The sequence below is a fragment of the Mobula birostris genome, chromosome 24 (genome assembly GCF_030028105.1).
Source record: "Mobula birostris isolate sMobBir1 chromosome 24, sMobBir1.hap1, whole genome shotgun sequence".
Taxonomy (NCBI): domain Eukaryota; kingdom Metazoa; phylum Chordata; class Chondrichthyes; order Myliobatiformes; family Myliobatidae; genus Mobula; species Mobula birostris.
The window spans coordinates 40,892,975-40,920,182 of record NC_092393.1 but is presented as its reverse complement, the minus strand read 5'-3'; the positions used below and the strand labels follow the sequence as shown (position 1 = coordinate 40,920,182).

General features: G+C 38.9%; 1 protein-coding gene and 1 long non-coding RNA gene across 3 annotated transcripts in view; one reads left to right on the top strand and one right to left on the bottom strand.

Annotated features, from left to right (window-relative positions):
• Positions 1-22,664, bottom strand: part of bahcc1b (BAH domain and coiled-coil containing 1b) — a 277,518-nt gene extending 254,854 nt beyond the window's left edge. The window contains exons 1-2 of the mRNA XM_072242674.1: positions 22,532-22,664; positions 20,431-20,748 (exon numbers count right to left, since the gene is read on the bottom strand). Coding sequence (XP_072098775.1) covers positions 20,431-20,626 — 196 coding nt within the window. The 5' untranslated portion in view covers positions 20,627-20,748; positions 22,532-22,664. The remainder of the gene's footprint in view (positions 1-20,430; positions 20,749-22,531) is intronic.
• Positions 22,665-22,893: 229 nt separating this feature from the next.
• On the top strand, positions 22,894-26,811 carry LOC140187271 (uncharacterized). 2 transcript variants are annotated; one of them, XR_011883044.1, is made up of 3 exons: positions 22,894-23,556; positions 23,784-24,098; positions 25,445-26,811. It is a non-coding gene; the product is annotated as an uncharacterized lncRNA (long non-coding RNA). The 2 variants fall into 2 exon arrangements; XR_011883043.1 differs by having other exon boundaries at positions 22,894-23,573.
• Positions 26,812-27,208: the final 397 nt, after the last annotated feature.

Below are 27,208 nucleotides of genomic sequence, written 5' to 3'. Positions count from 1 at the left end.
TTAAGTTAAAACATGAATTCATATTGCCACATTACTGCATGGAAGATTCCTGCTGACTTCATTTAAAACTAAAGCACTCTCTACCAAAGATTGTCTACCATTGTCACTGCCAGTATCGCTACCATTTACACACATGTAGGTGCACAATTATGAACTACTTTAGACACTTCATGTCTGTGGATCTTTTAGTTTACAAAATAGCAAATTACAGCCAGTAAATGATGATAAAGGAAACATAGTTAGGAAAATACATAGAAGAGAACAGCTCTATTGACGTGGCATCACATTGTTTTAAGAATCTATCTTTCTAAAAGTCCTGATCAGCAAACACATTAGTATGTCATTTAAATTCAATCAGAGAATACATTTAAAATCAATAAATCACTCTACTGCCAGGACAATGTTGCTATTACTTTTCAGTCTAAATGGCAGCAGAATGGAAACTGTCTCAAAAGGCAGGAAAATCGCAATCGCCATTAATTGCAAAGAGGGCAGAACTTTGATTAGTTTCTAATGCTTTTCAGCAAGGGTAATGCTGAGAGTGGTGCACAAGTGCAAAGGTAATATTCTGGGAAGTAATTAATGCCAAAAGTTATCTGCTCCATAATTTCAAGAGTCCTTATGTTGTTTGACAAGCCCCAAAGAGTCCGCATCTAGAAAATGTATGTTTAAAAGACATTATAATGGCAGAAGATTTATTTAGCTTACATGTAATTCTAAATGCAGAGAAATAAACTTAAGTAAATTAATTTTCCTTCACTCACCAATTAGCCTTCATGCTATTCTTTCTCAATTTGACCAAAAATCAGATTTGACTAATAATTTGTGACCTACTATTTCATATTTGCTGATGATACAACCATTGTTGGCAGAATCTCAGATGGAGATGAGAGGGCGTACAGGAGTGAGATATGCCAACTAGTGGAATGGTGCTGCAGCAACAACCTGGCACTCAACGTCAGTAAGACGAAAGAGCTGATCATGGACTTCAGGAAGGGTAAGATGAAGGAACACATACCAATCCTCATAGAGGAATCAGAAGTGGAGAGAGTGAGCAGCTTCAAGTTCCTGGGATGTCAAGATCTCTGAGGACCTAACCTGGTCCCAACATATCGACGCAACTATTAAGAAGGCAAGACAGCGACTACTTCGCTTGGAGTCTGAAGAGATTCAGTGTATCAACAAAACCACTCAAAAACTTCTACAGATGTACCGTGAAGAGCATTCTGACAGGCTGTATCACTGCCTGGTTTGGAGTGGGTGCTACTGCACAAGACTGAAAGAAGCTGCAGAGGGTCGTAAATTTAGTTGGCTCCATCTTGGGTACTAGCCTACAAAGTACCCAGGCCATCTTCAGGGAGCGGTGTCTCAGAAAGGCAGCATCCATTATTAAGGACCCCAGCACCCAGGGTATGCCCTTTTCTCACTGCTACAATCAGGTAGGAGGTACAGAAGCCAAAAGGCACACACTCAGCAATTCAAGAACAGTTTCTTCCTCTCTGCCATCCGATTCCTAAATGGACAATGGACCCGTGAACACTAACTCACTTTTTCAATATATATTATTTCTGTTTTCACACGATTTTTAATCTACAATATACATATACTGTAATTGATTACGTGTTGGCATGTGGCCAAGTGGTTAAGGCGTTCGTCTAGTGATTTGAAGGTCGCTAGTTCGAGCCTTGGCTGAGGCAGCGTGTTGTGTCCTTGAGCAAGGCACTTAACCACACATTGCTCTGCGACGACACCGGTGCCAAGCTGTATGGGTCCTAATGCCCTTCCCTTGGACAACATCAGTGGCATGGAGAGGGGAGACTTGCAGCATGGGCCACTGCCAGTCTTCCATACAACCCTGCCCAGGCCTGTGCCCTGGAAACCTTCCAAGGCACAAATCCATGGTCTCACAAGACTAACGGATGCCTATATATATAAAAATTGATTTACTTATTTTTTTCTTCTTCTATATTATGTACTGCATTGAACTGCTGCTGCTAAGTTAACAAATTTCCCGACACAGGCCGGTGATAATAAACCTGATTCTGATTCTGATATTCATATCTAATTGTTTAGCAGAGTTATTAAGAATAGAAAATGCCCAAGATTTATTTTTATACAAAATGTAGAAAGGTTCCTTTCGGTTCTACTCACTGTCCCTCCCCTGTTTACAGTGCCTTACTATACATGTCTTGGATTACTCAGCTGTGAGCGGTGCAGTACATTATGGTCTGTGCCAAGGAGTGGGAGGGTACAAATTAACTCCCTGAAGAATTCCCCACAAGAACATTCCTGAACCCAGCCAAGCTATGATGGGGAGGTGACTGAGCAGAGGCAGTGAGCCCAAAGAAAATTCAACCTGGGAGTGTATTATCTACTCACTGGTGGTCAGATACAGTATATGTCAGTGTAGTCCAGAATTGCCACCTTTTCAGCCGGGACATGTTATACTGAGACCAAAAGACTTTGAAGACACAACTGTATTATCGTCTCAACTTCTTAATTATTATTAATTTTAAACTTCATGGTGTTATTTTGATGCCTCTTTAAAAACAGACATTTTTAAAACAAATATGAACTTTTTATTCAATTTTTCTTCTATAATATTTGTGACAAGCATAGCAAGAAATCACTTTGCTAATTTTACGAAGACCTAATATTTCAAATTAAATGGTTTATGCCTTTAATGATACAGCAGCTCCACTGTATTGTTTAAAATTTTAGTTGTTAATATTACAAAACAAAAAGAATTCAACACATAATTATCAATTTATTAGTGTCTCGGGTTCTTTATACTTTTTTGACTAAATGTTCATATGGTTATTGCAGAGAAGCTGCTCTCTACACATCCTTTCTCTCTTAGATAAACACTTAGTCATTTCAAGAATAAAGCTTGTACCTACCTTCATGCAATCAAAAATCCTCCTATCCAGTATGGATTACCCCTACATGTCAGGTTTGATTAGGTTAGTACAGTCTTGTTAATACAGCACAGCTCATTTTAGGAATGAGTACGGCTCTATCATTCTGTCCCAAATGATTTTGACTCTGCTGAATTAATTCCAGGATTCTGGCTCTAGCCCTGAGACAAATTTCATCTGTAGTCTCTCACACTCTCTCCTGCCTCCACTGAACATCTGACTCAAACTCCTGGCACCAATCTCATTCCCAACACTCACATAACTCCAGCAGTCCAGATTTCAGTGCCAGTTTCCCATCCTCCGCAACCAATATCCTGTTTATTTTCTGCAATATTCCTAACTCCTTTTTTGTATCTGTGTGTGTGTGTCTCTGTCTGTGTGTGTGTGTGTGTGTGTAATCTTGCAGCAAAGGGAAAAGATGAATGGTACTAAGCTCTTTAGTTTTCTCCTTTTTACATATATTATTGTAATGCCACAATGAAGCAGAGTTGTTTTGAGATCAGCATTTTGACATTTGTGTCCACTAGTAGGAACAGGCAGAAAATGTGCCATTTTGTAATTCAGAATCAAGGTACTGTCACGTCCTCCCCATGACCACCTGGGTTTCCTCCGGGTACTCCGGTTTCCCCCCATGTTCCAAAGACACATTGGTCATTGTAAATTGTCTTGTGAATAGGCTAGGGTTAAATGGGTGGGTTGCCAGGCAATGCGGGGAATTGGGTCAGAAGGGTCTGTTTTGCGCTGTATACCTCTAAATAAATAAATAGCCCATATTTTAACCTTCATGAATCTCCATTAGCAGCATACAATATATACAAACTCTAATACAAACTTCAATTCTCCTCTCCATTAACACATCACCAACAATTTTATAAATGAAATAGCACATGTTAATGTTTGGAAAGCTTTGTTAATTTTTTAATGTATGGCCGGCACATTTTAACAAAGAAAAGATGAAAAAAAACTAGTGTTACACATTTGGTTAAAAAAACACAAAATACCGCTAATGCAATTTTCTTCCAGATGGCAATTGATTTCATGACAGTTATTTTTCCTATCTTACTTTATAACATTAAAAATCTGAAAAAAATTAACTGTGGGAAGTTAAAATAAAGCAGAACAATTATTGCAAATATAATGTGAAAAGAACAAAATTAAAATAATGATCAGAATTAAAGGAACTACAATAAATGGGCAGCTCTGAACCAGATGTGAAAGGAACCATCTTCTACACCAGAACAAACCAATTTCTGCCTGCGACGGCAGCAATACAAGTCAATCAATGGAAAACAGAGCCAACATGCAGGAAACCACACCAAACTTCGGAACTCTGGGTATCATAATTAAATTCTACTACTGTCATATAATAAGATCAGAATTTTAAGCTTGCATCCCCAAACATGAGAACTGTCACTTCGTTCATTTACTGGCATACATTAACAGCATTTGTCCTTTTTAAACAATACAAAGTAGGCATTGCACAAGAATTTGCAAAGTATAAATATGCTATAACAAGTATCTTTCAGGCTAGTTTTCAATTTACCAGAACATTTATTCCACACAAAAGGAAAGCAGTAACAGTTCAACTCTTCCTTTTAAATGTGGATCGTTCATAGTTCAACTCCTCCTTTTTAAATGTGGATCATTTAACGCTCTTCCCAATGCCTCGTGCTTTGTGCTTTCAATTTTCCTATTCCTGGAATATATACAAAACACTCAATGTGGTCTCACAGCACCAATAGCAAATAATAAAATGTTCAGAACCTGTAATTAGTAGCTGCAAGGTTCTGCTTTACAATGACACATTTTCCAATGTATATATAAATAAATCTATTTGATGCTGGCTACACTGAGCTTTTTTATAAAGCTCTTCTGAGCTGGAGAAGATAATATTAATTTATTCAAATGAGGGCAGCAATACTGCCAAGACAATCATTTTTTATTTTTGAAACCCTTACATATTTTATTATATTTAAAAATATGCATACAATGTTTGCACACAAAGAAATGGATAAGCCAATTAGTCAAGAACAACTGATTTCCATTTATACCTTGCACCAAAAGAATCACAAGCTAAATAATAAAATGACAAAGATTGTGCATAAAAATAAAAGCTGTAATTTGTTTCTGAAGCATTTTATCTGAATTGCATTTGCAATGTTGCACATGCATTTATGAAATAAATATTCATCATGACTAACTGATAATCACAGAATTGATGTAATTCCACAATGTGCATCATGAAATGCAAAACACTAAATAATCATATTTTGTTGTGATTTTACAAAAAGACCCTATTTAAAGGGTCTCATTATTTGGCCCAATATTGAACTTCAGCATATATGTTGTTGGAAATTCATGAATGTACTTAGGAATTCATGGTGAGCAGGGAAAGAAAAAAGCAGCAGCAGCATCTATTTTTCTTATTTACCTTTAAGCTCAAATTGTGAACTGCACTGACACTAATTATCATAGCTAATCACTCTGTGTGCTGAGCACCCCATGTTTCACTCAAGTACACATAAATGCTACCATGTAAAATTGGTTACTCACATCATGAAAAATATTAAAAGGTAGCACGATAGTGTGATGGTCACAAACTTCATTAGCTTATGATATCATTTACAAGACAGGAAAAAAATTCAGTTCATAATAAACTTCCAATCTGCTTTCAATATGAAGTACAATTTGATTGACAAACGACAGGTGTTAATAACCACTTATCACGGCAAAATCACAGTCTCCATTGTACTTCATTTCAAGGACAGTGATCATCTTTTTAAAAAACTGTACTTCCCACATTTGCTTAATTTTCTTGGTTTTAAAAGTTTAACTTCTACTCCAGATAAACAAATAAAGCAAACACTGAACAAAATGTATATATTATCTATCTGTTGGCATATATTTTATGCATAATGCATACATTTACAATTCAGGATACTGGATCAATCAAATTCTTCATATAAAATTGAACTAAGACAGCAGTTGAGGCAGAAACTGAGGGCATAGCAGACTTGAGGAGTAACTATAGATTTCAGAACACTTGGACAATAGATCTGGCAATGTTTTTTCATTTTCTCCCAATATTGTATTTTCAAAAATGCATTAAAGGATTATAACTCAACGTTCACAATTTAAACAATTACTGACAGGTAGTTGCAATGTTTTGGGTACTATTTTCATTCTCCCAACTATGCAGTTCCAATCTATACCCGCTTTAAATGAACTGACTGACAATTAGGGCAAAAGAGTGCCTATAAGTTAGTTCAAAGATTCAGTCATCAATGGGATAAAGTGAGAAATGAGTCTCACACACCAATTAGAGAGATTAATACAGTAGACAAGATAAGTCATTTTCTGAAGCTATATATTTTAAGGCAGTCCAACACAAAGGGACACCATATCTTTGAAAACAAAGGGTAAATTCTATTTGTGTTTTACATCATCACATTAACAAATATGGTCATTTGCAGTTTTGTTTTGATTAAAAACTAAAATTAGCAGCATTGTTGCCAGAAATAATGACTTGTTAGACATTTTAAAATGTTTATATTTTCAGTTCTAATTATGTCATCTGTGAGACCTGTTCAAAGCCATAATTATCATTTGAAACCTGGGCAAGCTTCACATCTGCCGTGGAAAGAAGCAAGCCCAAACCCGTCTTTCCTTGCTTTACTGCTCTACTGAATCACAGAATATCAAAGGCAATGCAGATGCAAAATAAAATGCAGTGCCATGAAGAATCTTCAAATATTATGACATTTCTATAAAGGAACGGATATTGTGTTAGTGCAATTTATTTACATCGCCTTTTCATCATGACATTACAAGATTGCTAAATTCACAGGGATTTACAGTCCACCAAATGTTTACAAATTTGGTCTGTTCAAAAATTGCAAACTTTGTAATTATAATTAGCTTACACAATGAACAACGATCCAGGCTCCCTGGGCATAGTGCGCTTAATAAGTGACACAGATTCAGGGTTTATCTGTGCTGAGTTAGCTGTACTCAGGGCATGTTACAATTGCTCTCAGTTCCCTAGATCAGAGAAGACAGCATCAGCCTAGGTACCTGCACCTGGTCTTGATTCAGCAACCACAGTTGTATTTGAGTATATGCAGAGTCAGACAGGAATGGTCTCTACCTTGGGGTTAAATAGACTTACTGTTAAGACTACTGCGCAAGTATAAATGAGTGCCAAAGGTAAATGGCACGAATGAAACTGACCCCCGGTGCCTTCTAAAGAGCGAAAACATTTTACAAATTAAAGAAACAGACAAAACTTTAAAAATTGCTTTGCTAGACTATGTAATCATCTGATTCAGCAACTATATAATTAATTTTGCTGATTCAAGATGATTACATAAAATTTAGCAATTTAATGTTGTATATCTCTCTTCCCTTCATATGTAACTGGAATCATTCAGTAACTAATATACAGTGTCTGAATATTGAAAAGCAGATTAAAGAATAGTAACACAATGTGGAACTCGCTATAATGGGTGAGCATTTAAATACAGTATCTTCAGAACATCCAAAGCCAACCTATTTTGCACATTGACTTAGGAGTAATTATGTCTTCAACAAATAGGCACAAATCCGTAAGAATTTACAATTAAAATAAAATCTGTTTTGTATAAAATATAATCAAGGCTAGAAATCAATGAAATGATGCTGATGATAGAATCCTAGACAACCGGGTTTGTCTCGAGCAACTTACAAACATAAATTTGATTATTAAACTTCATACAAAGCAATTTGTCTTCCCACATTTGACTTCTGCAGCTGTTCACAATTGCTGAAGGCAGACTTTTTTATTTTCTAATGTGCAATTTTACATGAAAGAAAGCACTTCTGATTAATAAGAAACTTCTAAAATATGCTCAGCTTTCATTTGGATTTTTCCCCCTTGATACATTACATTTTTCGAAAGCATAAGGCATTCTATTTGAGTGCAGGCAGCACCAACTTTAATTTGTAGACACTCGAGGAGAACTTGATCTTTGTACAGAGCTTTTGCTATGTTTCTGAACATGAAATAAGTGTCAAAATAATTTTTTCAGTGGATTTCATTTTGTAAATCTGCAAAGACAATACAAGACATGTTCCCTTCATATAATAAACATTTTAACTGTCAAGAATGTGCATGTAACAATTTGCTTTAATATTCAAACAACATTTTTATCACTCAATGGACAATGAACAACTATTTCAATGCTTGTAGTTCATTGTGATCAGCAAAATATATTACAAGAAGATCGAATGGAATCTAAAATAAAAGTCCTGTTATCTCCAGCAGCTGCATATAGATGTTAAGAATTAAGATAGCGCCTTTAACATTACATATGATATTCTCACTGAGCTTGTTAAAATAAAAAATATTGGTGGAACATCATGGCAGATGAGATATGTTTTGCATTTACAATAATTAAACATTGTGCAGAACATTCTGCTTGGTAGCGAGAGATTCTTGGTGACATGAGGGTATTCACCGAAGGTCAGGTAAAGACAAAATTCAACACCACCCATTAGGCTCCGTATTCATTCTACTCATGTTTTTGTCAGAGGTGACTCATGCATTTTCTGTAAGCTTCATTCATGAATCTTTTTAAAAAAATAATCACAATGAGTAGCTTTACAAAGGGTAATCCCATGTTCAGTACATTTTGAACCCAACTTATTCTATACATCCCACATGAGTGCACTCTAGTATAATTCAAAGTACGTTTAGCAAAGAGCGATACTTTGAATATTGAGTACTCAGTTTGGATGGGACAAAAAAAGCGACCTTCAGTTATCAAGAGTGAAAACGAGTTTGAAGTATAAATGTTTTTCATTGGTATTAGTTGTGCCATATCACAGCATAGAGCACAGAAATAATTCCCATTACCATCTGAAATAATATGACTTTACAGTAGTTTTGTTATGCTTACGTATATAATAGGCAGACTTACTGATAGCTCATTGACCCAATAATTGTATTCAAATACATGACAACAATCCACTGATCTCATACTCAGTGATTTTCAAGCCATGTCCTACAGAGAGTAACTAGAGCCCTCAGTTGTATTAAGTCACTTGCACTCAGCTGCCACTCTGCACACTTCAAACTGCACCCAACTCACTACAGTACGACGTTCCATCCCGACTTAGTGTTAAAATGCTGAACTGTTTTTGCAACAACAGAAGTATACTTTTTTTTAATAAACACAGTGCAACAGAGCAAAATCCCTCTTGTTCAATGTTAATCTTCCTTTACGGAAGATTTAAACAAATAAAAGTGGCTTAAGAAGAAAGGTCACTTTAAGAATTTCAATGTTTTCATTAATCCTAATCGAAAGTAAACAATATACTTTTACTCCAATATATCTAAGATTTAATTTAATCCAGATAATGACTATTCATAGCAGAACATCCAATTTCACATGAAGTGGGCATTTAAGCCATTAAACAAAAAGGCAAACTGTAGCCAAAACTCCTCCCATTGCCCCCTGTTCACCACCCTGGTATTTTGTTATTCTTTTTCATCCCCTTAAAAACATTACTTTTGTCAAGTTCTATGCATGAATCCATGATTTTTCAGCACCTATGGATAGACCTTCATACACAGCTCATGGGATAGATGGACCACACATATAGACATAGACCAGATGGGCCAATGACTTGTTCTTCTGCTGTAACCTAAATGTAACGATAATGACCTTTGTGGTTGTCAATGATGTTCAACGTTCTTTCATCTGGTAATGCCTCTTACTTCTTCTAAATGGGTTGAACTAACTATTTTTAAAATTATTTTAACTAATTGCGTCACTCAAATATTCTTTTTTAATTACTCTGCACAGAAAGAAAATTTATATTCTCTCAAAACCAAAATGAATAACTTAAATACATCTTTAAGTTTGTTCCACAATTTGGGATCAAGAAATATAAACACATCCACCCCGTCTTCCAATTGTTAACAGGACATCTGGAGCCAAGCCATCGGGCTGATCCACCTATTAACTCACCCCACCACCTCTACATCCACATCAGCCACTCCTCTCCACAGCCCCTCAGTGCCTTTCATTCCAACTCCCCCCCCCCCCCACACCCATACACTGCCACTCTACGCCTCCAAACTTCATACCTACACTGACACGGTCAATGTCCCACTGCATTTTCAGATGTCCTGCTGCTACCTAGAAGAATTCCTCTTGCCCAAAGTCACTGCCACTTTATCATTTCCTGTCACTTTATGTACATACAATCAATGTATATAAGCTAATCTTATGTATATATGGCCACACTCAGCAGTTACTCATACATTGTGTTCTATAGGATTGCTTTTATATTTATATTTATTGTGTTTTTCATGCTGCACTGGATCCAGAGTACCAATCGTTTCATTTTCCTTTACACCTGTGTACTGAAGGATGACAATAAACCATCTTAAATCTAGAACCTTTAATTTCTTTTAAGGTCCAATGTCCTTCAGTGTGCCTCATGGTTGGACAGAGGTAGATCCTCTTCCAATACTTCATGTCACAAGCTCAGATCGCTCAAATGTTATTACACAGAAAATGGGGCAGTAAAATAGCACAGTACAGCCCTCAAGGTTGTGCTTATATTTTAACCTACTTTAAGATCCAACCCTTCCCTCACATTTTCCTTACATTCTTGTGCCTATCCAAGAATCTCTTAAGTGTCCCTAATGCCTCTACCACACCCCTCCCTAGTGGCACATTCCACATACCCACTATTCACTGTGTTAAAAAACACCTACCTCTGAGACCCATCCTTATACTTTCCTCCTATCCCCTAAAAATTAATGCCCATCACATTAGCCATTTCCACTCTGAGAAAGAGTCTCTGGCTGTCTACTTGAATCATCTTGTACACCTCTATCAAGACGCCGCTCATCCTCCTCCACTCCAAGGAGCATGGCCCTAGCTCACTCAGTCTTTCCACATAAAACATGCTCTCTAATCCAGACAGCAGCCTGGTAAATCTCCTCCGCACCCTCTCTAAAGCTTCTACCTCCTTCCGGAAATGAACAATGCTCCAAGTGTGATCTAACCAGAGTTTTAATAGAGCTGCAGCATTACCGTGCGGCTCTTGAACGCAATTCTCCAATTAATGAAAGCCAACATACCATATGCCTTCTTAACCACCCTATCAACTTGTACGGCAAGTCTGTCCAACACAAACAGTAAAGTACATTTACACAAAGACCTCATCATTTCCTCTCTTGATTTGTATCTGAACAAGGGAAATCATCTGAAGGCAGAACAGTCCCAGACAGCATATTGATGCTGTTACTCCCAAATCCTAGACCCCACTTCCACTTTCACCCCACTGATGTGGAAGCACTGCTCTGCACAAGCTCTTTTCGTCAGCCTCCAGCCATCCCAATGTTTTACATATTTACCATTCTTCCTGAATTTAGCTCCAATATTCATACCAATCCAACTGACATCACTGCCTAAAAGAATGTTTTTCTGCAGGTATGTGGATTTAAAAACAGGGGAGTTTTCAGCCCACACGACGACCCTTGTAAAATCTGAGGTAAGATCTTGTTGCTTTTGTGGAAACACGGAAAAATGTCATATTGATGAGGCCCACAGTGGGTATGGGACACATAAAACCATTAATATTACACATAAAGTTTAATGTTTATTTGATCAAATCATTCAAAGGAGAATTTTCAGGCTTTAATTCACGGAATTGAATAGTAGTCTAAAGCTCCCATCTGTTTTCTCGTTTTCACTCCTTAGCACGATGGCCATTCATGCTGTGGCATAGTTCTTCTGACACTGGCAACCCTCCAGTACCTCACCCAAGAAGCCGTCCAATACAAAGAATATCAGCATTCACCAATACAATGAGTGTTTGCAATCTATTTAACAATAAAAGGCAACCAACTGAGCTCAATTCTTCCTTCCCCCAACATCCACCCACAACTGCTTTCCAAGAGGAGTCATCCGACAGTGATCATGAATGGGAACACTGGCAGATATCCCCCTCTCCTAGTTTAGAGATGGTGAGGCCAAATGCATCTCCCACACCCCCGCCGCCTGCTGAGAACAATTAATTCAGTGCAGACAAAAGATCAAACTGAGCCCTTCCTAATCTCTACGGCTTTGTACCACTTATCCAAAAGTCATCAGGGAAGCATTACGCATCATTTATGCTGTAACTATAAATCCACGTTCTGATTTGCTAACTAGATCCCAATAAAACTCGAAGTGCAAACAGTACAGCATTATTTACTCCTGATTTGGTTTGGAATAAAAATGTCCATTTCCTGATGCAAGTTTAAAACCAGCTGCAAATCAAAGTAATTCAAATCACACTCATGTAAACACTCTAAATCAAACAGTCGGTCATTCTGGCCCCCGAGGAAAACCACAGCATAATAGGTCTAACAGTATTAGGTGTTTTATGTCAATGAATACTTTATGTGCTCTACATGTCGTGTGATATGTGGTGGATGTTTATGCAATCGGTCGCCTGGGTTCCAACAAGGTTACGGAACAGGTACTGACACAAAGGTCCCAACAGGATCTCCAGCACCACTCCCAACACTGACACTAAATGCAGCTGCAGAGCCACGGCCAAAGCGGCGAACAGCAGTGACCAATAAAACCCTAATGCAGATCCCCAAGTTACAGTGGGGATCAGCCATCTGTAGGTATCACACAATGTACAGTACTGTAAAAACGGTTCTCAACATTCACCGCACACACAACTAAAAACACACTCAGGACAAACCAAAATACTCTTCAGGTATTGACAAACATTCTACTATCAGAATCAGAATCAGGTTTATTATCACCAGCATGTGACATGAAATTTGTTAACTTAGCAACAACAGTACAATGCAATACGTAATATAGAGAAAAACAAAATAATAATAATAAATAACTAAATCAATCACAGTATATGTATATTGAACAGTTTAAAAGTTGTGCAAAAAACTGAAATACTATATATTAAAAAAGTGAGGTAGTGTCCAAGGATTCAATGTCCATTTAGGAATCAGATGGCAGAGGGGAAGAAGCTATTCCTGAATCGTGAGTGTGTGCCTTCAGGCTTCTGTACCTCCTACTTGATGGCAACAACGAGTTAGTAAAAAACAAGTTAAAAGAAATTAATATAACTAGGTTGCTAATATTTGTTTTGATTAAGTTTTCAGAAAGAAAATCGTTCGATGCCTATTGTCTTTCATATTTATAATATGAAGAGCAACTATGCAAGGAATATTAGATCTATTTTCATATATTTCTCAAAATAACCAAATGTGTTTTGTGAGATCCTCCGTTGATAAATCAATGAATTCCCCAACTGGTGAAGGTAGCAAAAAATTACACATTTTGTAATTTAATCACCAATCCCAAGAAATCAGCAGCAGTAATGACAAAAGCCAAGAGCAGAATATTCCTATTTGTGAAAATATTCTTTAAAAACAGTAAAATGTATAGCATCTTCAGCATTCACAGAACATGCCCCAATGAAGAGTGCTTTCAATTAATTACTATTAATGTATAATCACAGGTGTTCAGTTGGCAAATAATGAAAGCAGCATTTCCATGGAAATGTCACTGTAAATAGAGTGTATTCAAAATATTGCATCCCCAGTATGTGATCATTGCTCCAAAAAATATTCTCTTCCTCTCTGAAGACCTCCTCGCAACCTGACACCACTTTCTAATACACACACTCTTCCTGTCACATGACATGAAGAAATTTAGGCACACACAGACAATAATTAACCTTCTGAACTAAAAAAATGTAAAATACTATGATGAATGCCCAAAAAAAACAATAAGAAATAAGCATCAGGCCATACTTTATTTTGAAAAGTCATATTTGGAAACATTTCTGTTGTAAGCCATTCTCAACCCATTTTAAACACCCTGCGGATCTTATTCTGCACAATGCCTTGGGAGGAATGCAGGGGCAAATTTTATTTTCTGAACATTATCTAAGTGTAACGTAGAAACTGATTCACCCAAGTCAAAATGAAAACTGCAACGAGCATAATATGTATAGAACTTATTAAAAAGTTGAAAAGGGGATTTTTAAGTTTTATTGGTACCATTTACGTTTCTAATCAGAAGTGAGACTGCTGTCATTATTTTAAAAAGAGAACAAAATGGCTAAAGATTTCAAAAACTACTTTTGCCAGTTGCCTCTTGCTTCCCCTGGGAGGAGCGTTTGTGGTAGAAAGAAACGTACTGCTGCCTTCAACTGTTGCTATCAGTTGGAGAAGTTGAGAGTTTCTGTCTGAACTATATGCTGACTGTGAGTGTAAAACGATAATGACCACTAAAAATTCCACAATCATAATCGTATACATTGAACAAACCTTTCCTCCAACATAATTGTGCTTATGTTGTAAAACAATTTTGCAATTAATTTGCTAATATGGATAAGTGGATAGATTGGATTACAAATGATTAACTTCCACAGCCCCTTCTCGAGTACATCTCTAAACATCTTGCACTGTAAAACAAGCTGGCCGCTGCATGCTTTGACCACATTTCCCCTTAATGTCAACAAAGCTGCTACAATGCAAAAAGAAAGTTTACATTTTGTGACAAAATTTAAAACTGTGTATTTGTTTTAATCACTTTTTGTGTAAAAAATAAACTCTCGGCCTTATGTGTGACCAGGGCTACCACGAGAACGATTGAGATTTTAAAAGGTACTGAAAAGAAATTCACTCGAATATTCTCAGTCTGGTCAGTTTTAAAATGCAAATGGAAAGTATGTGTTTTCTTTTTTAAAAAAAATAATGCGCCGATTAAGTTGCATCGGAAGAAACCAATATAAAACTGTGCTCATTAAAGCCCCTTTAAATGAGATATATAGGGGTAGAGGGAGGTTGTTGTAAATGAGAGAGAAAATAAAACAGCCGATGCTTTTCTAAACAGACAGAGTGAATAAGATCAGCGGGAGCTGCAGAGTAAATAAATAGTAAGATTAGAGAAGGCGGGGATCTCAATTCAACCCCAGCACAATACACCAGCTCGAAAGCTTTAGCAGCCGCGGAGTCCTCACTTTTTTAAAAAAACAGAATTTTCCAAAGAAAATTCAAATTAGCACTTTGGTACATCGGCTCTCACGGCGGGATACAGCAGAAAGGCGTCTAACAGCTTTAACACGCTCGGGATTTATCTAAAAGCAGTAAAGATTTTAACAGGGAGGAGACTCCATTTCGAGTTTAACCAAGGAGGTTTTCTTTTAAATGCGTACTATCACTCCTTTTAAATCAGAAGCGGTTCGCGGCATCTTGAGGGGATTTCTTCTTGTTTAACAGAAGGTCGAGTTATGTAACGCTTTAAAAGTTAATTTATATAGTGTTTGATTTGGTTATCCGAACAAAAAATACAGAATAACAGCCATCACCCCGATTACGAATATGTGGGCTCACAGAACAGCAATTGAATCCCATGGCGTTAGGCAGCCTCGACTGTCTAATTTCAGACAGTACCTTTCATTTAGAAGTGATATCTGCTTTATGTTTTACGCCATCATATATTTGGTCTCAAGAGTGCACGCTACGTTGAAAAGCTTCGAAATCCTGGTTTAGGGAGAGGGAGAGCTGAAAGATTGTATGCCCAACTAAGCCTCAGACCGTTCTTCTAAGGAAGCAGAGTAATTGTAAATGAAAGGCATGATTAAGGGATAAATGCCGCAAGTTTCAACAATATAAAGAGAGGGCCGGTTGTAAATGCACTTTCGGAATCTCTCTTCTAATCCTTGAGTTGGATTCAAGAGCCCAGAAGAATCAAGGATGGTGGGCGTCGTTTTTTAATGTGTTTAGTTTTAGCCAACGGGGTAAAATCGTCAAAAATAAAATCTGCTCTACTTTAAGAATCCGGCCGTAGTTGGATGTTGTCACTGCAATGAAACGTAATCCGGGAGGCGCACACGCTGACTGTCCCGTCTGAGCGAGCTGCTTTCTGAATTAAAATGTGTTTTGTAAATGAGGCTAAATTTGCTTCATCATTCATTTTTTTTTAGTCAGACAATCTCGGCTGTTCAAGAAAGATGTCGTCAAAGATTAAATGTGTGTTCCTGTGTTTCTGCGGTTGTTTGGTTGTTCTGTGAAGTATTTCTTGACATCTGTACACACTCTGCTAAGTGTCGCCTGGTTGCAGTCGCTTGAACAGTATCAAGTATTTTACAGCAAAATTAATTCTTCTCCAGGAAATACCTCGTTGTGCATAATAAGTGAAAGAGAGCACACAGGCACGAACTAAATTAAGGCTTCAATGGCGGGATTTTAATTTGTAATTTTAAAAATTAAAAACTGAACGAAAATACTTCATTATTGGATGTTTCTTCTGCATTCCATTGCTTCTAATTCAGAAACTTCACAAACGACTAAGCTTATTTATGTCTGTACAACTGCTACAGAAACACTAGTCTTTTTAATATGTCACATTAAGACCAAAACGCGTTCATTACCGAACGCAATCACTCACACACGAAATTGCCAAGCGTTGTCACGCCGGCCCACTCCAGACTTTTCCAACATATGACTAGCGTGGTCTGAATGTGTGTGTGTGTGTGTGTGTGTGTGTGTGTTTATTTTTCAACGTGACATTTTACTAAGGAAGTGTCAAAGTACCAAATAAAATCCAAAGAAATCCCAAAACCAATTTCATTTGAAGATGTGAGGGTCCTTGGGCGCTTAGCAAAAAAAAACCCTCTATAAATCAGCGGCAAAGGGGGCGGGAGGACACACCTATGACAGAGAAGCGGTCGTGTCCAATCGCCCAGCTACCGAGCAAGGCTACTGGGTATAGCCAAGGAACGAATCCAAACTCCTGGACCCATCCAGCAGCCTCGACTAACACAGGCACATGCGCCTGGACTGTGTTTTCCAATCGGCATTAACAATATTTGCCACTTATTAAATGTACTCAAAATTTAGACCCATCCATGGGTGCCGCCTTTAAAGTAGAGTATTAATTGGCTTCATTGTGTTTCTAAGTAAATAACGTCGCGCGGATACCATATCTCCTTTAAGAGATTTTGCCTGTCTGTGTACATACCTGCAGCCATTGTTTCTGCTCGGTTTAAATGAAATATTCGCCATATGTACATATCTCTCTGATAGTACAACACACACTCTAACATCTGCATCTCTCCATTATCTCTTTCATCTGATAAAAAGTAATAAATCAACTCGTCTATCGACTTGTCTGACCAATAAATCTATTTGACTAATAAAACTATCTAAATATTGATCTACGTTTCTATTGACAGGCAATTTCACAAATAAAATAAGAAATCTTTACAAGCGGGCAGTATTGTAGGCCAATAAGACACAAAAGTAGAGTATGGTGATACGGTGGGGGGCGGGGGGTTAGAAATGACAGGCAAACTAAAGCTACAAGAAGCCAAAGAAACACGCCCGTGAAAAAAAAATTAAACTCTTCATATGGACGAGGGCACAACCTGACGGGAAAGATTAACACAGACCAAAGTACAGAAAACGACAAAAGCAAAAAGCAAAGAGAGAAATGGTATCCGGATAAAACTGACGTGAATTAAATTCCTTTTGTACGTGTTTGTCAGAGACCGAGAGCGATTGAAACCCCGTGACTTCAGCAGGGTGCTGGATTTGAAGGTTTTAGTTTTTATTCTTCAGAAATACCATGTAAGTATTTAAATATCGGGGTAAATTTGCAGAATGGTAGACTTGGACGGTGTAGAGTCGTCTGTCGGTGGGTCTTTTCACAAATTTCGTTTTGCATGTGGACTCGTATCAGAATTTTCGCATGTTGCACCGCCAGTCCCAGAATATTACTATCCCTGCTGGTAAGGATCTGCAAAAGCCGGGCAAAAAAAAAAATGGCAAGCGTCCCATGATAATTTTTTTTAGGTGCTGAAAATCTATCAGGCATTTATAATTTTTTTTTCATTCATTCTGCATTAGGGACGCATTCTAAAGCGGAATTGACCCAAAACAGGTAGCTGCAAATAATGCAAATAATTTGTCCGCCGACTGTTCAATCCTGGCACATCTTTCTGCTTCATTCTACCTGCTGCCTGGCTGGCTGGGATAGGGCCAGTGGTCGCATTCCTGGATACATTATAATTAATAATGTCTAACAAACTACCAAATGGAAAGCAAGAATGGAATCCATTTTAACGGAGTACACCCAGCAAGGGTTTCTCAAAATAAATATTACTTGGCGTGGCGTTTCACTGTGTTGTTGTAAAACTAAACCCATTCAAAGCAGACCGGTGGTGTTTAGCCATGTTGGAACTTGCATACAAACAACAGAAAACATGGATTTTGTATATATGTATATTCGTGTGCTGATACAATTCAAATGAATTGGTCAAATGTGATGCTGCATTTTGTTAAAGTATTTACACTGAACGGCTTCGTTTTATGTAATTTGATTACCATCTATCAATACAAAGATCAATTGCTAGTTAAAGGCCCAAATAAAACGATATTTAAAAACTCGTATCTATTTTTTTAAACTGTACATGATGTGCAATGACTAAAATAACGATGGGATATTCGGGCTCAATCAATGGGGAGAGTTGGGTCACTTTAGTAAAGATGGAGATTGCGCCTGTTTAGATTGGCTTATATTGCAGTCAGATTAATGAAACGTTTTGACTCGGTGCCAAGTGCATCAAGCGAAACGTTAGAACACCCGTATTACTGGACTCTGACTATTCAGAGTCCGTGTCGTTATTCTCAAAGACGGTCATGATTTCAATATTCCTCACAGCCTTGTCATCTTGCTGGTCAAATCCCCAATGGAGGTCTTGATTCGCATTTGGAATTCTAATCTGCGGGTCCGGCCATTTCCAAACACAATTTTACCGCCACGTTTTATACTCGCATCAGGCGGCATTAAGTATTTTCTAACCAACAGTAATTTATCAATCCAAATGCTGGTGGACAGAAATCTTGCCATTTCATGTGACCACTGCAGTATCTACTCGGCACTGGCCTGGAATCAGGAAGCAAGACGCAGTACGGGCTCAAAAATGGCTTGTTTTAACGTGGGATCTTCCCCCCTTTAAATTTCCACAAGCTTTCACAGGAGCTCTGCAATTTACCCTTAGCCTGGCAGTGGAGCGATGGCTAAGGTGGTGTAGGTTACCTTAATGATAGAAATTTAACAATTTCCCCGTGTAATATACGGAGCATCCCGTCTCATCTTTTACACTGCTAAGCCCTACCAAATATTGCATTTATTCCTCAACTTGACAGTACACGCAAAAGTAAGCGATGACTGAGCAGCCTGTTGTTTCTGGGGGAGGGGGAAAGTTTCAGTCACTGGTCTCGGCGGTGACTGAAGTGAAAAATTTTTTCCCCCACCAGAATTGCTAAGAAAACCGCCAACGCTAGCACCCCGAGAAAGGAGCTGGTGTGCATGTGTGTGTTTTTTTCTCTCTCCCCACTTTTTTTTAAAAAGATGAAACTTGATCCAAACTATATACTTAGAAACCATCGCCGGGAAAAAAAATAAGAAACACCGACACTCAAACATCAGTTCTGACAAAACCAAGAGCTGACAACCTCTATAATGTTACTGTTGTTGCTACAGAGGAATGCCGTCAAGCAACGTTCGTGAACGAACACGATGGCTTGAATGTGAATTTTACGTAAGAGAAAGTGACTTGGAAAAGAGCGGTGTAATCCTGTGCTTTGAAACGTGTGCGATTCCACGGCAGTGTACTAAATAAAACCATCGATATCGTTTATCAAAAACTGTGTAATTAGTACTTCATGCCGGGGACACGACGAGGAGTTACAAACTCGACCGTCTGCCTGCTCTTTCCCCTTTGTAGAGCAGGCTCTTTTTGCTCTATCGCCGGTGCAGTATTTAACAGAATACCAGAAACACTTGACCAAGTTTCTGAATGCCGAGTGAACCCATTTTCACCCTCACACTTCGCAAACCATTTTAGAAACCGGATTTTCGAGCATTACACCACACCACTACACACCCGCAGACAGACATTTTGCCACTTAAGCTAATGCTGAGCGTGACAGCGATCTCCCTCTGTTTGAAAAGCTCCATTCAATATCGTTTTGCACTATTACATTTCTGCAGAATACGCAGAACATAAGGATTTGAATCTTTCCTTTATTGCATTAGAGTTTATCAATATACAGATCTCCGCCGACAGCCTCTTTTTTCCAAGGTGACCACAGTCTCTATTAGATAATAGCATTTGAATATGCGTTGCCCATCCGTGGTAGACTTTTCTAAAGAATGTAATACGCTTATCATTTTTAGTATAAACTCTTACTGTTCAAACCAAGCTTTATCTGAGAAACATTTAGCTATTAATAAAATAAAACAATTACTAAGCACCGCTGCTGGTTAAGAGCTCTTTAACAAAAGCCTGCACGAATCTATGCTTTCGGTTATATAAAAAAAATCAGCTATTTTCAAAACAAAAAAAAAATCCGATCTGGCGGTCTTGACTTGCAGACAAAGATATTTACACACATGAGTTCCCGTTGAGATCCACTAACCTGAATGTGTGGCCATGGGGAGGGGAGACGGGAAATATTTTGCAGGTTGGAAATGAGCCGGGTGCGGTGCCGTGCTGTGGCCGGTTGAGGCGATTCTTCCGACGGCTCGATGCGCCAGGGCGCCGCGCTCCCTGGCCGCCTCCACGCCGAGCGCATGAGAGAGGAGGTGGGGAGGAGCAAATTCCCTGCCGTCCATAGCGGACTGAGATCGCCCTCAACGTACAGATCCACAAAGCCGAACGAGTCTCCGGAACGGATTCAAGCGGATCCAAATTCATCTGGGTGATCTGGTTTACAGCCAGCCGAGTCTTCCATACTCTGCAACAGAGAGAGAATCGGCCATCAATCGTACATCTATTCTGGGCTTCAAATCCGGGGAAGAGAAACTTTGTAAGCTCCGTCCTTCCTTTCTTGCAGCCGCCATACTGCACCAACTACAATAACATCAAATGAAAACTCATACCCTTCCTGATAATTCAAAACCACTCCGTTTCAAGCTCCCTTGTAATAAAAGCCAAACCAGGAGAGCAGAAAATTCAAGGCAACCTTTCTCCAACCGAATTATTTTAACAGCAGAAGAGGAATTGCCTGGGAATATTTATAAAACGTGCAAAAGATATACATAATTATATTTTAATTCATTCTCTTTCATCAATCACATCGATTTACCTCAACATTTGGTAGTCTCGAGAATAAAAGAAAATTAAACCAAATATCTGCACTTACAGAGCCTGCATTCAGCGCACGGCTCTCAGGGACATAAATTACTCATGACACTCAGAGGATTAAACAATGAAATGTTTATTAAAGGCGGCCCCTGCTTCTAAGACGAATTGGTTTACGGGACAAAATTTGTACCGCATTTTTCTTTTAACATTTTGTCCAGTTATTTATGCAGATTTTATGCATACACGTTTTAGGCAATGGCGCAGACAGCGTGAAGAAAGCTATTTACTTTAAGACACTATCGTTCACTTGGATGCCCCAAAATGTATTTTTTCGCTTCTCTTTTTCGTTTTGCAAAAGCCTTCCTTCTCCGCCCTTCCTTTTTTTCTGCATTTTCACATGACATTACTATCGGGGTGATGTTTCCAAAGCAACAACACGCTAAAATTGCAGAACACTGAAATGATTTCAAATGCTAGACAATTTAGCATTAAGGAAATGAATTGGAAGATTCCCCCTCATCAACGATCAGTTATCTCAATCGTCGGATTTTATGTGCGAAATTGCCATGTGTGAAATACAAACATTTTGCGTTCTGCGTAAAAATAATGCATGTTACTCAATAAATTGCAATGCAAAGTAGAGCCACAAAGATATAACAAAAAAAATCAACCGACCATAATCTATATTTTAACTACAGCCAAAATCGGACAATGTAAAATGTTCGTTTTTTTGTCATATGGGGAATTGGGTTGTCAATTACATTTCAATATGATCACTATTTGCTTTGGTGTGTTTCTTTAATCTCCAACAAGCGCTGCTGTGCTTTTAAATTTAAACCTTCATGTTATCTGCTCGCCAACAAAACGGCGGCGAAAGTTATCACTCGGTTTTATTTCACGGCTCTTGTAAGTTTAGTCTTTTTTTAAAAAAATGAGACCGTCTCTCGAATTGCCGAAAAGGGATGAGACATTCCGTATCGTTACAGTCGATAAGAAAGCTGCTAGAGAGACCGCTCCCTCTGCTCACTGTCTTCTTCATTATATCGAAAACAACGCGACGCTCTCAGAGGCTTTCTACTTTAATTCGGTTGTTTTTTTTCCCCCCTCAAAAACTGGGACGCATCTGAGGTGTTTCGGGGAGGCGAATGGGATCTGCTCAGTGCGAACTGTCCTCTCGAGTCAAGCCGGACGAGAGAGCGCCTAGAGCGGATGTCCAACCACAGCCGCCCGCTTGGAGCTTCTGTTTCCGTTTTATGCACGGACAAAAATGGGATTTTAACAAACAAAATTCCAGAACGGTTTGTTGATTACATTGCTTTAATAACAAACACAGACCGATAAACATTAGGTTACAGTTAAAATAACAAATATTTCAATTCTTATGTTTGTATTTTGACTTTTATTGTATATATGTAGCAAAAACGTGTACTTACTGGAATTCCGAGTATACACTGCCTTATAGTGAAAGAAACAAAAAGAAAATAATTTTTAATTATCTGGACGCTATGTGACATGCTACACTTCTGAAAAGGTTGCAGTGAGCACGAGCACTAAAAGATTTCTTACTTCAACAACTTGTCTGTACAATGAGGCACGCACTGCTAGCAATCCCGGGCTCTTGTCAATCATCCTGTGTAAACAAGACTTCCATTGGCTGGCGGCTTGCCAGTTTTCTGTCAATCAACCAGTGTAAACAAGCCTCTGATTGGCTCGCGGCCAGTCCGCACCGGGCTGCATGAAAAGCAATTAGGGCGCGGCGACGGTTTCGGGGCGCCCCTGGCCGAGAGTTGCCTGGAGAGAGATATAAAGGGAAGTGACGGTTTCGCGGCGGCCTCCGAAGAGACCCAAATGGCCCTTGAGCAGAAAAGGGGAAGAGTGAAAGAGTGGAGATGTAGTGCAGGAGGAAGGTGATCTTTGCAGAGAAATACTCTTTGATGGGGGGAGAGGCAAGTGCGCGGAAAAATGCGGAAACCCGGGGAAAAAGAGTTTCAGAGCAGTGAGGAAGTGGGATAAGCAACGAGGAAGAAGAAAAGGACAGAATGTGAAAGAACTATGGAAGACAAAAAGAGGTGCCTGAAAGGAAACAGTAAAAGCGAGGCAGCAGACTTTCCAACAGCAGGAAGGAGGCACAAAGATTACTCCGACAAAACGGAATACATTGAGAAGCAACAAATGGATAAGACTTCTTTAAAGTACTGGAAGGTGCATCGCGGCGAACACGAGGAAGATACAAATGCTTTAACGTACTTCAGTGCAAGATCAGAGAAGGGGGGGGGACCGTGAGATCTGAAGGAGTTGGAACGAGCAATTGTGCACGAAAGGGTGAAGAAATTCAATACAAGTCGCCTGGCGCGAAGAGGAAGTTTGGAGGGCAATGTGCTTGCAGTAAACTGACGATGGTGTGTGTGCTTGTATTTGCGTGGACTTGCTTCATGCTTCGGTGCAGAGTTCAAAAGAGGTAAATGACAAACTGAGGTGGGTTTAAACACATTTGTTAATTCTATTTTCTTTATCGCTTCTTCACTACCTCCTGGGGCAATCCCAGCTCCCCGATCGTACTTATTCGCGTATAACTCTATGCACCTCGTTCGTTCATTCGACTTTTAACTTGAATTTCTCGCGTTTGTGCTTCTCACTCTTTTCTCGCTCTTTCTCTCTCTCTCACTCACTCGCTTGCACCAACAGTGTGTGCACAGAGGAGCCCTGTTGAAGCCTGGAGGACCAGTGGATTGGATAATTAATGCAAAATGACTGATGGCTGTTGAAGAAGGCAAGTCCTGCAAAGAGGATTGTGCGTGATCAATGAAGCATCACTGACTGACAGTTTCCTTCGATCTTACACCCAGATCCAACTACCGGAACGAGGACTTGTCACCAGAGGCCGGAGGCTACTCTCTGCATGCTTGCAAGGCAACGCAAAACACAAAAAAAAGGGAAGAGAAACAGGACGCTTCTTAAAAACGGTTTTGCAAAAAAAAAAAGCGCAGGAGGGGACGATAGGTAAAAAAAACACTATTCAATTACTGCTTGAAAATTTTGTACCTGTATATTTCATTAATTTTTCAAGGATTTGCAAGCCAGTTGTGAATTGGTGTATAGATTAAAATAGACACGAAGCGCAGACACAAATACCCATTAAAAGTGTTAAAACCTACAGTGCCAACATCTGGCTTTCCCTTGCCGAAAACTGTCGGGTTTAGACGGCTATCATGCATTCAGAGCCGACCAGCCAAACGGTGATCTCTCGGCTTTGGGTCTGATTCGAAAGCATGACCGTCAGAAAACATCTGAGATGAAATAGGAGTCAATTCTGAGAGAAAATCGCGCTCTGTAGGGAAAAGAGAACATTTAAATAGAAAGGCACCAGTCAGTTATCTTGCTGCATGATTTCAATATAGATTGTAAGGAGGAGGCTGTTACTTTAATCCACCGAGCTCTGAGTGAATGTGAGAAATCTCTCTAATAGGATACAGCATCTGTGTTACATTATAAGCTGTTGAGGTCATTCTCGTAAATGGTAGAAGCTATTGGCACGGTTACTTCATTACGAGGCATTTTATTGATGAAAAACGTAAAATTAAACGGGGCTCGAAAAATCTAAAAAGCAGTCTACATGCAGTGATGCCTGGTGCGTTTTTAAATCGCCTGTTTAATTAGAATTTCAGACATTTTATACAGATCACGTACCCAAAGTGTTGCATTTTTTTTAAAAAGGGAAGGGGCGAAGATCTGGTTTTAGCTTTTGGAACCTACCGATCGTCATAAAGAACACTTTAAAACATCAATTAAGATAAAGTGTTCCAAAGGTAAACCAGATGTCCATTCGTACTTGGTATTACAATTTTAAGTGACTAACAGAAAATCAAAGAAAACACATAAAAAGCTGAAATACCTCATAAGGTTAGACATTTCCTCTTTAGGCTTGCATAACTTTTATCCAAAAAAAAATTAAAATACTATTTGTACAATGTTGAGCGGCGGTCCCGTGCTATATCGTAAAGTTACTATCATTAAGGAATCTGGCCTAAATGTTTGAAAATAAAGATAGTAATGCACGGCTGCTAGGCCTTTCATTTTAGCGTTTTTGAACTGATTGCGTACTGAACTTTGCCGTATTTAGTGTATAAATAAATCTAAAGACACTACGATTACTAAAAACGGTGGCGGCTTCAGGAACCCGGCCAAATCTGATCGTTTTGTTTCAAACAAGTCTGCTGGAGGAGAAGAAAGTAGTCGTGCAATGAGATAAAAATGCACAACTGATTCAATTGCGTTTTGAAGGTTGCTTGGTCGAGTTAATGTACCTGTTCCAGGAGTTCACTCTCTAGTTTTGTTCTCTTTAACAGGGATCCAAATTTAGGAGTAGGGAGCACGTGGATACACCGTGGAAAGAAATCCCAAACTCGGCTGGTGTGAAAGCGATTTCTCTACCGCTATCTTCCCCTGACAAGTGAATTTCTGCTGCTTGATTCTTGATAGCATGTGTGTGAACGCGGAGCTCCGACTCCGAACCTGCTTGGGGAGCCGCCACGTACACGGCGTAATCGCCCTGATGCTTAAGTAAGCACTGTGTAATGGGAGTACAGGAACAATATAAACTGCTCGGCCGCGAGCTCTCAAATCAACTTGAGGAGATGAGATGGCCTCTCCAACAAATTCTGCGCCTATAAAAATATTAAACAAATCGCTTAGGTTCTAATCTGGATTCCTCAGTCAGACATTCCCGTAGAAATATGGAGACTCTCAGTTTTGTCGCTAAATTTAGCAATTGAGAGCGTCTACTTCATAGCGCGCGAGTGCATTTTATTACAAATATATGTCGCCAGTAATCAAAGAAACTGGTCTTCTTAACATCAAAATTTCACTAACATTTAACTTCACAGAGCAATATAATTTAAGTCAACAATTTCTATCGATTGTACATTTGCAGGAGAAAGATCCCAATAACTACAGATTTAATTCCTGCTTGCTCGATAAGTTTTTTTTAGCATTTTATTAAAAATTCTAATGTTATTTCTATGAACAGCAGGGCAAAGGCGGGCTAGCTTACATTATTCGAGTTAAGCTTTTAGCATTTCCTTTTGTGGATATTGTTGCTTTGGTAGATTTTTAAAATGGATTTGGCAATTTCTGATTAGATCCGTCACGATCGTTCATTTACGGGAGGACTCACGTGCCCGCAAATGTATGTATGCGAGGTGCGATCAAACCTTCAACCGGAGATAAATGTTTTGAGTTTTTCTTTATGTATCCATGAGTAATTATTTAAACAATTGTTTAATTTGTGTTGCATTTACGCGACAAGTGAGCTGCTTATTTCTGACAATGTATCAGATTTTCTTTAAAATTAACAGACTTTAGCCCACGCTTTTTGTCGCTTAGCCTTGCTCTCCGTTTGAAATGCACGCTTAGCAGTGGAGGTTCCTGTTTTAATGGTTGCTAGTTTAAAAGAGCAGGGGAAATAAACTCGAGCGTTCCTAACAAAAAAAAACTTATTGTGCTTAAACTAAAAGGATTTTATGACTTGCCGGAGTTGTTAATTATCAATTTATTGCATAGCAATATGACGAAAACACAATCGATGCTCAATATGCACGATGGTTATTAGCAATCGCTATCTGTTGATGAATTTATGTATTGTAGTGAATTTAATTACCGATCTAAATAAATGATATACACTGCGTGCAGATGGCCATTTTAATATTGGATTGGACTGTTCCGCGTTGTGTGAACTTCCACGCCGGAGGCTCTGTAGCAGTTCTCAGAAGGAACAACGAACCGAGACTGTTTTCCACCCCCACCCTCGAGATAAAAATTCCTCTTTCGGTTCGAATTGCAACCGAGGACGGGTCGGGTGGAGGTAGCTGTGGCCTCGGAGTGAGGCGCATTGAAACATTCAGGAGAGCTCGGATTTCAACAACCGATATTTGGCGGAAGGAGCTCGAATGTAAAATCCGTATATACCAGGGAGTTTGACACCGTGCGCTCGCACCGTGGGAGTCTGCTGATCTTAAAACAAGCTGCTTTCAAAAAAAAAATCTATTTTAAATCGACAACCTCGCCCCTCCTCTCAATTCCCTGGACCCAATACTTTCTAGGCAATTGTAAAA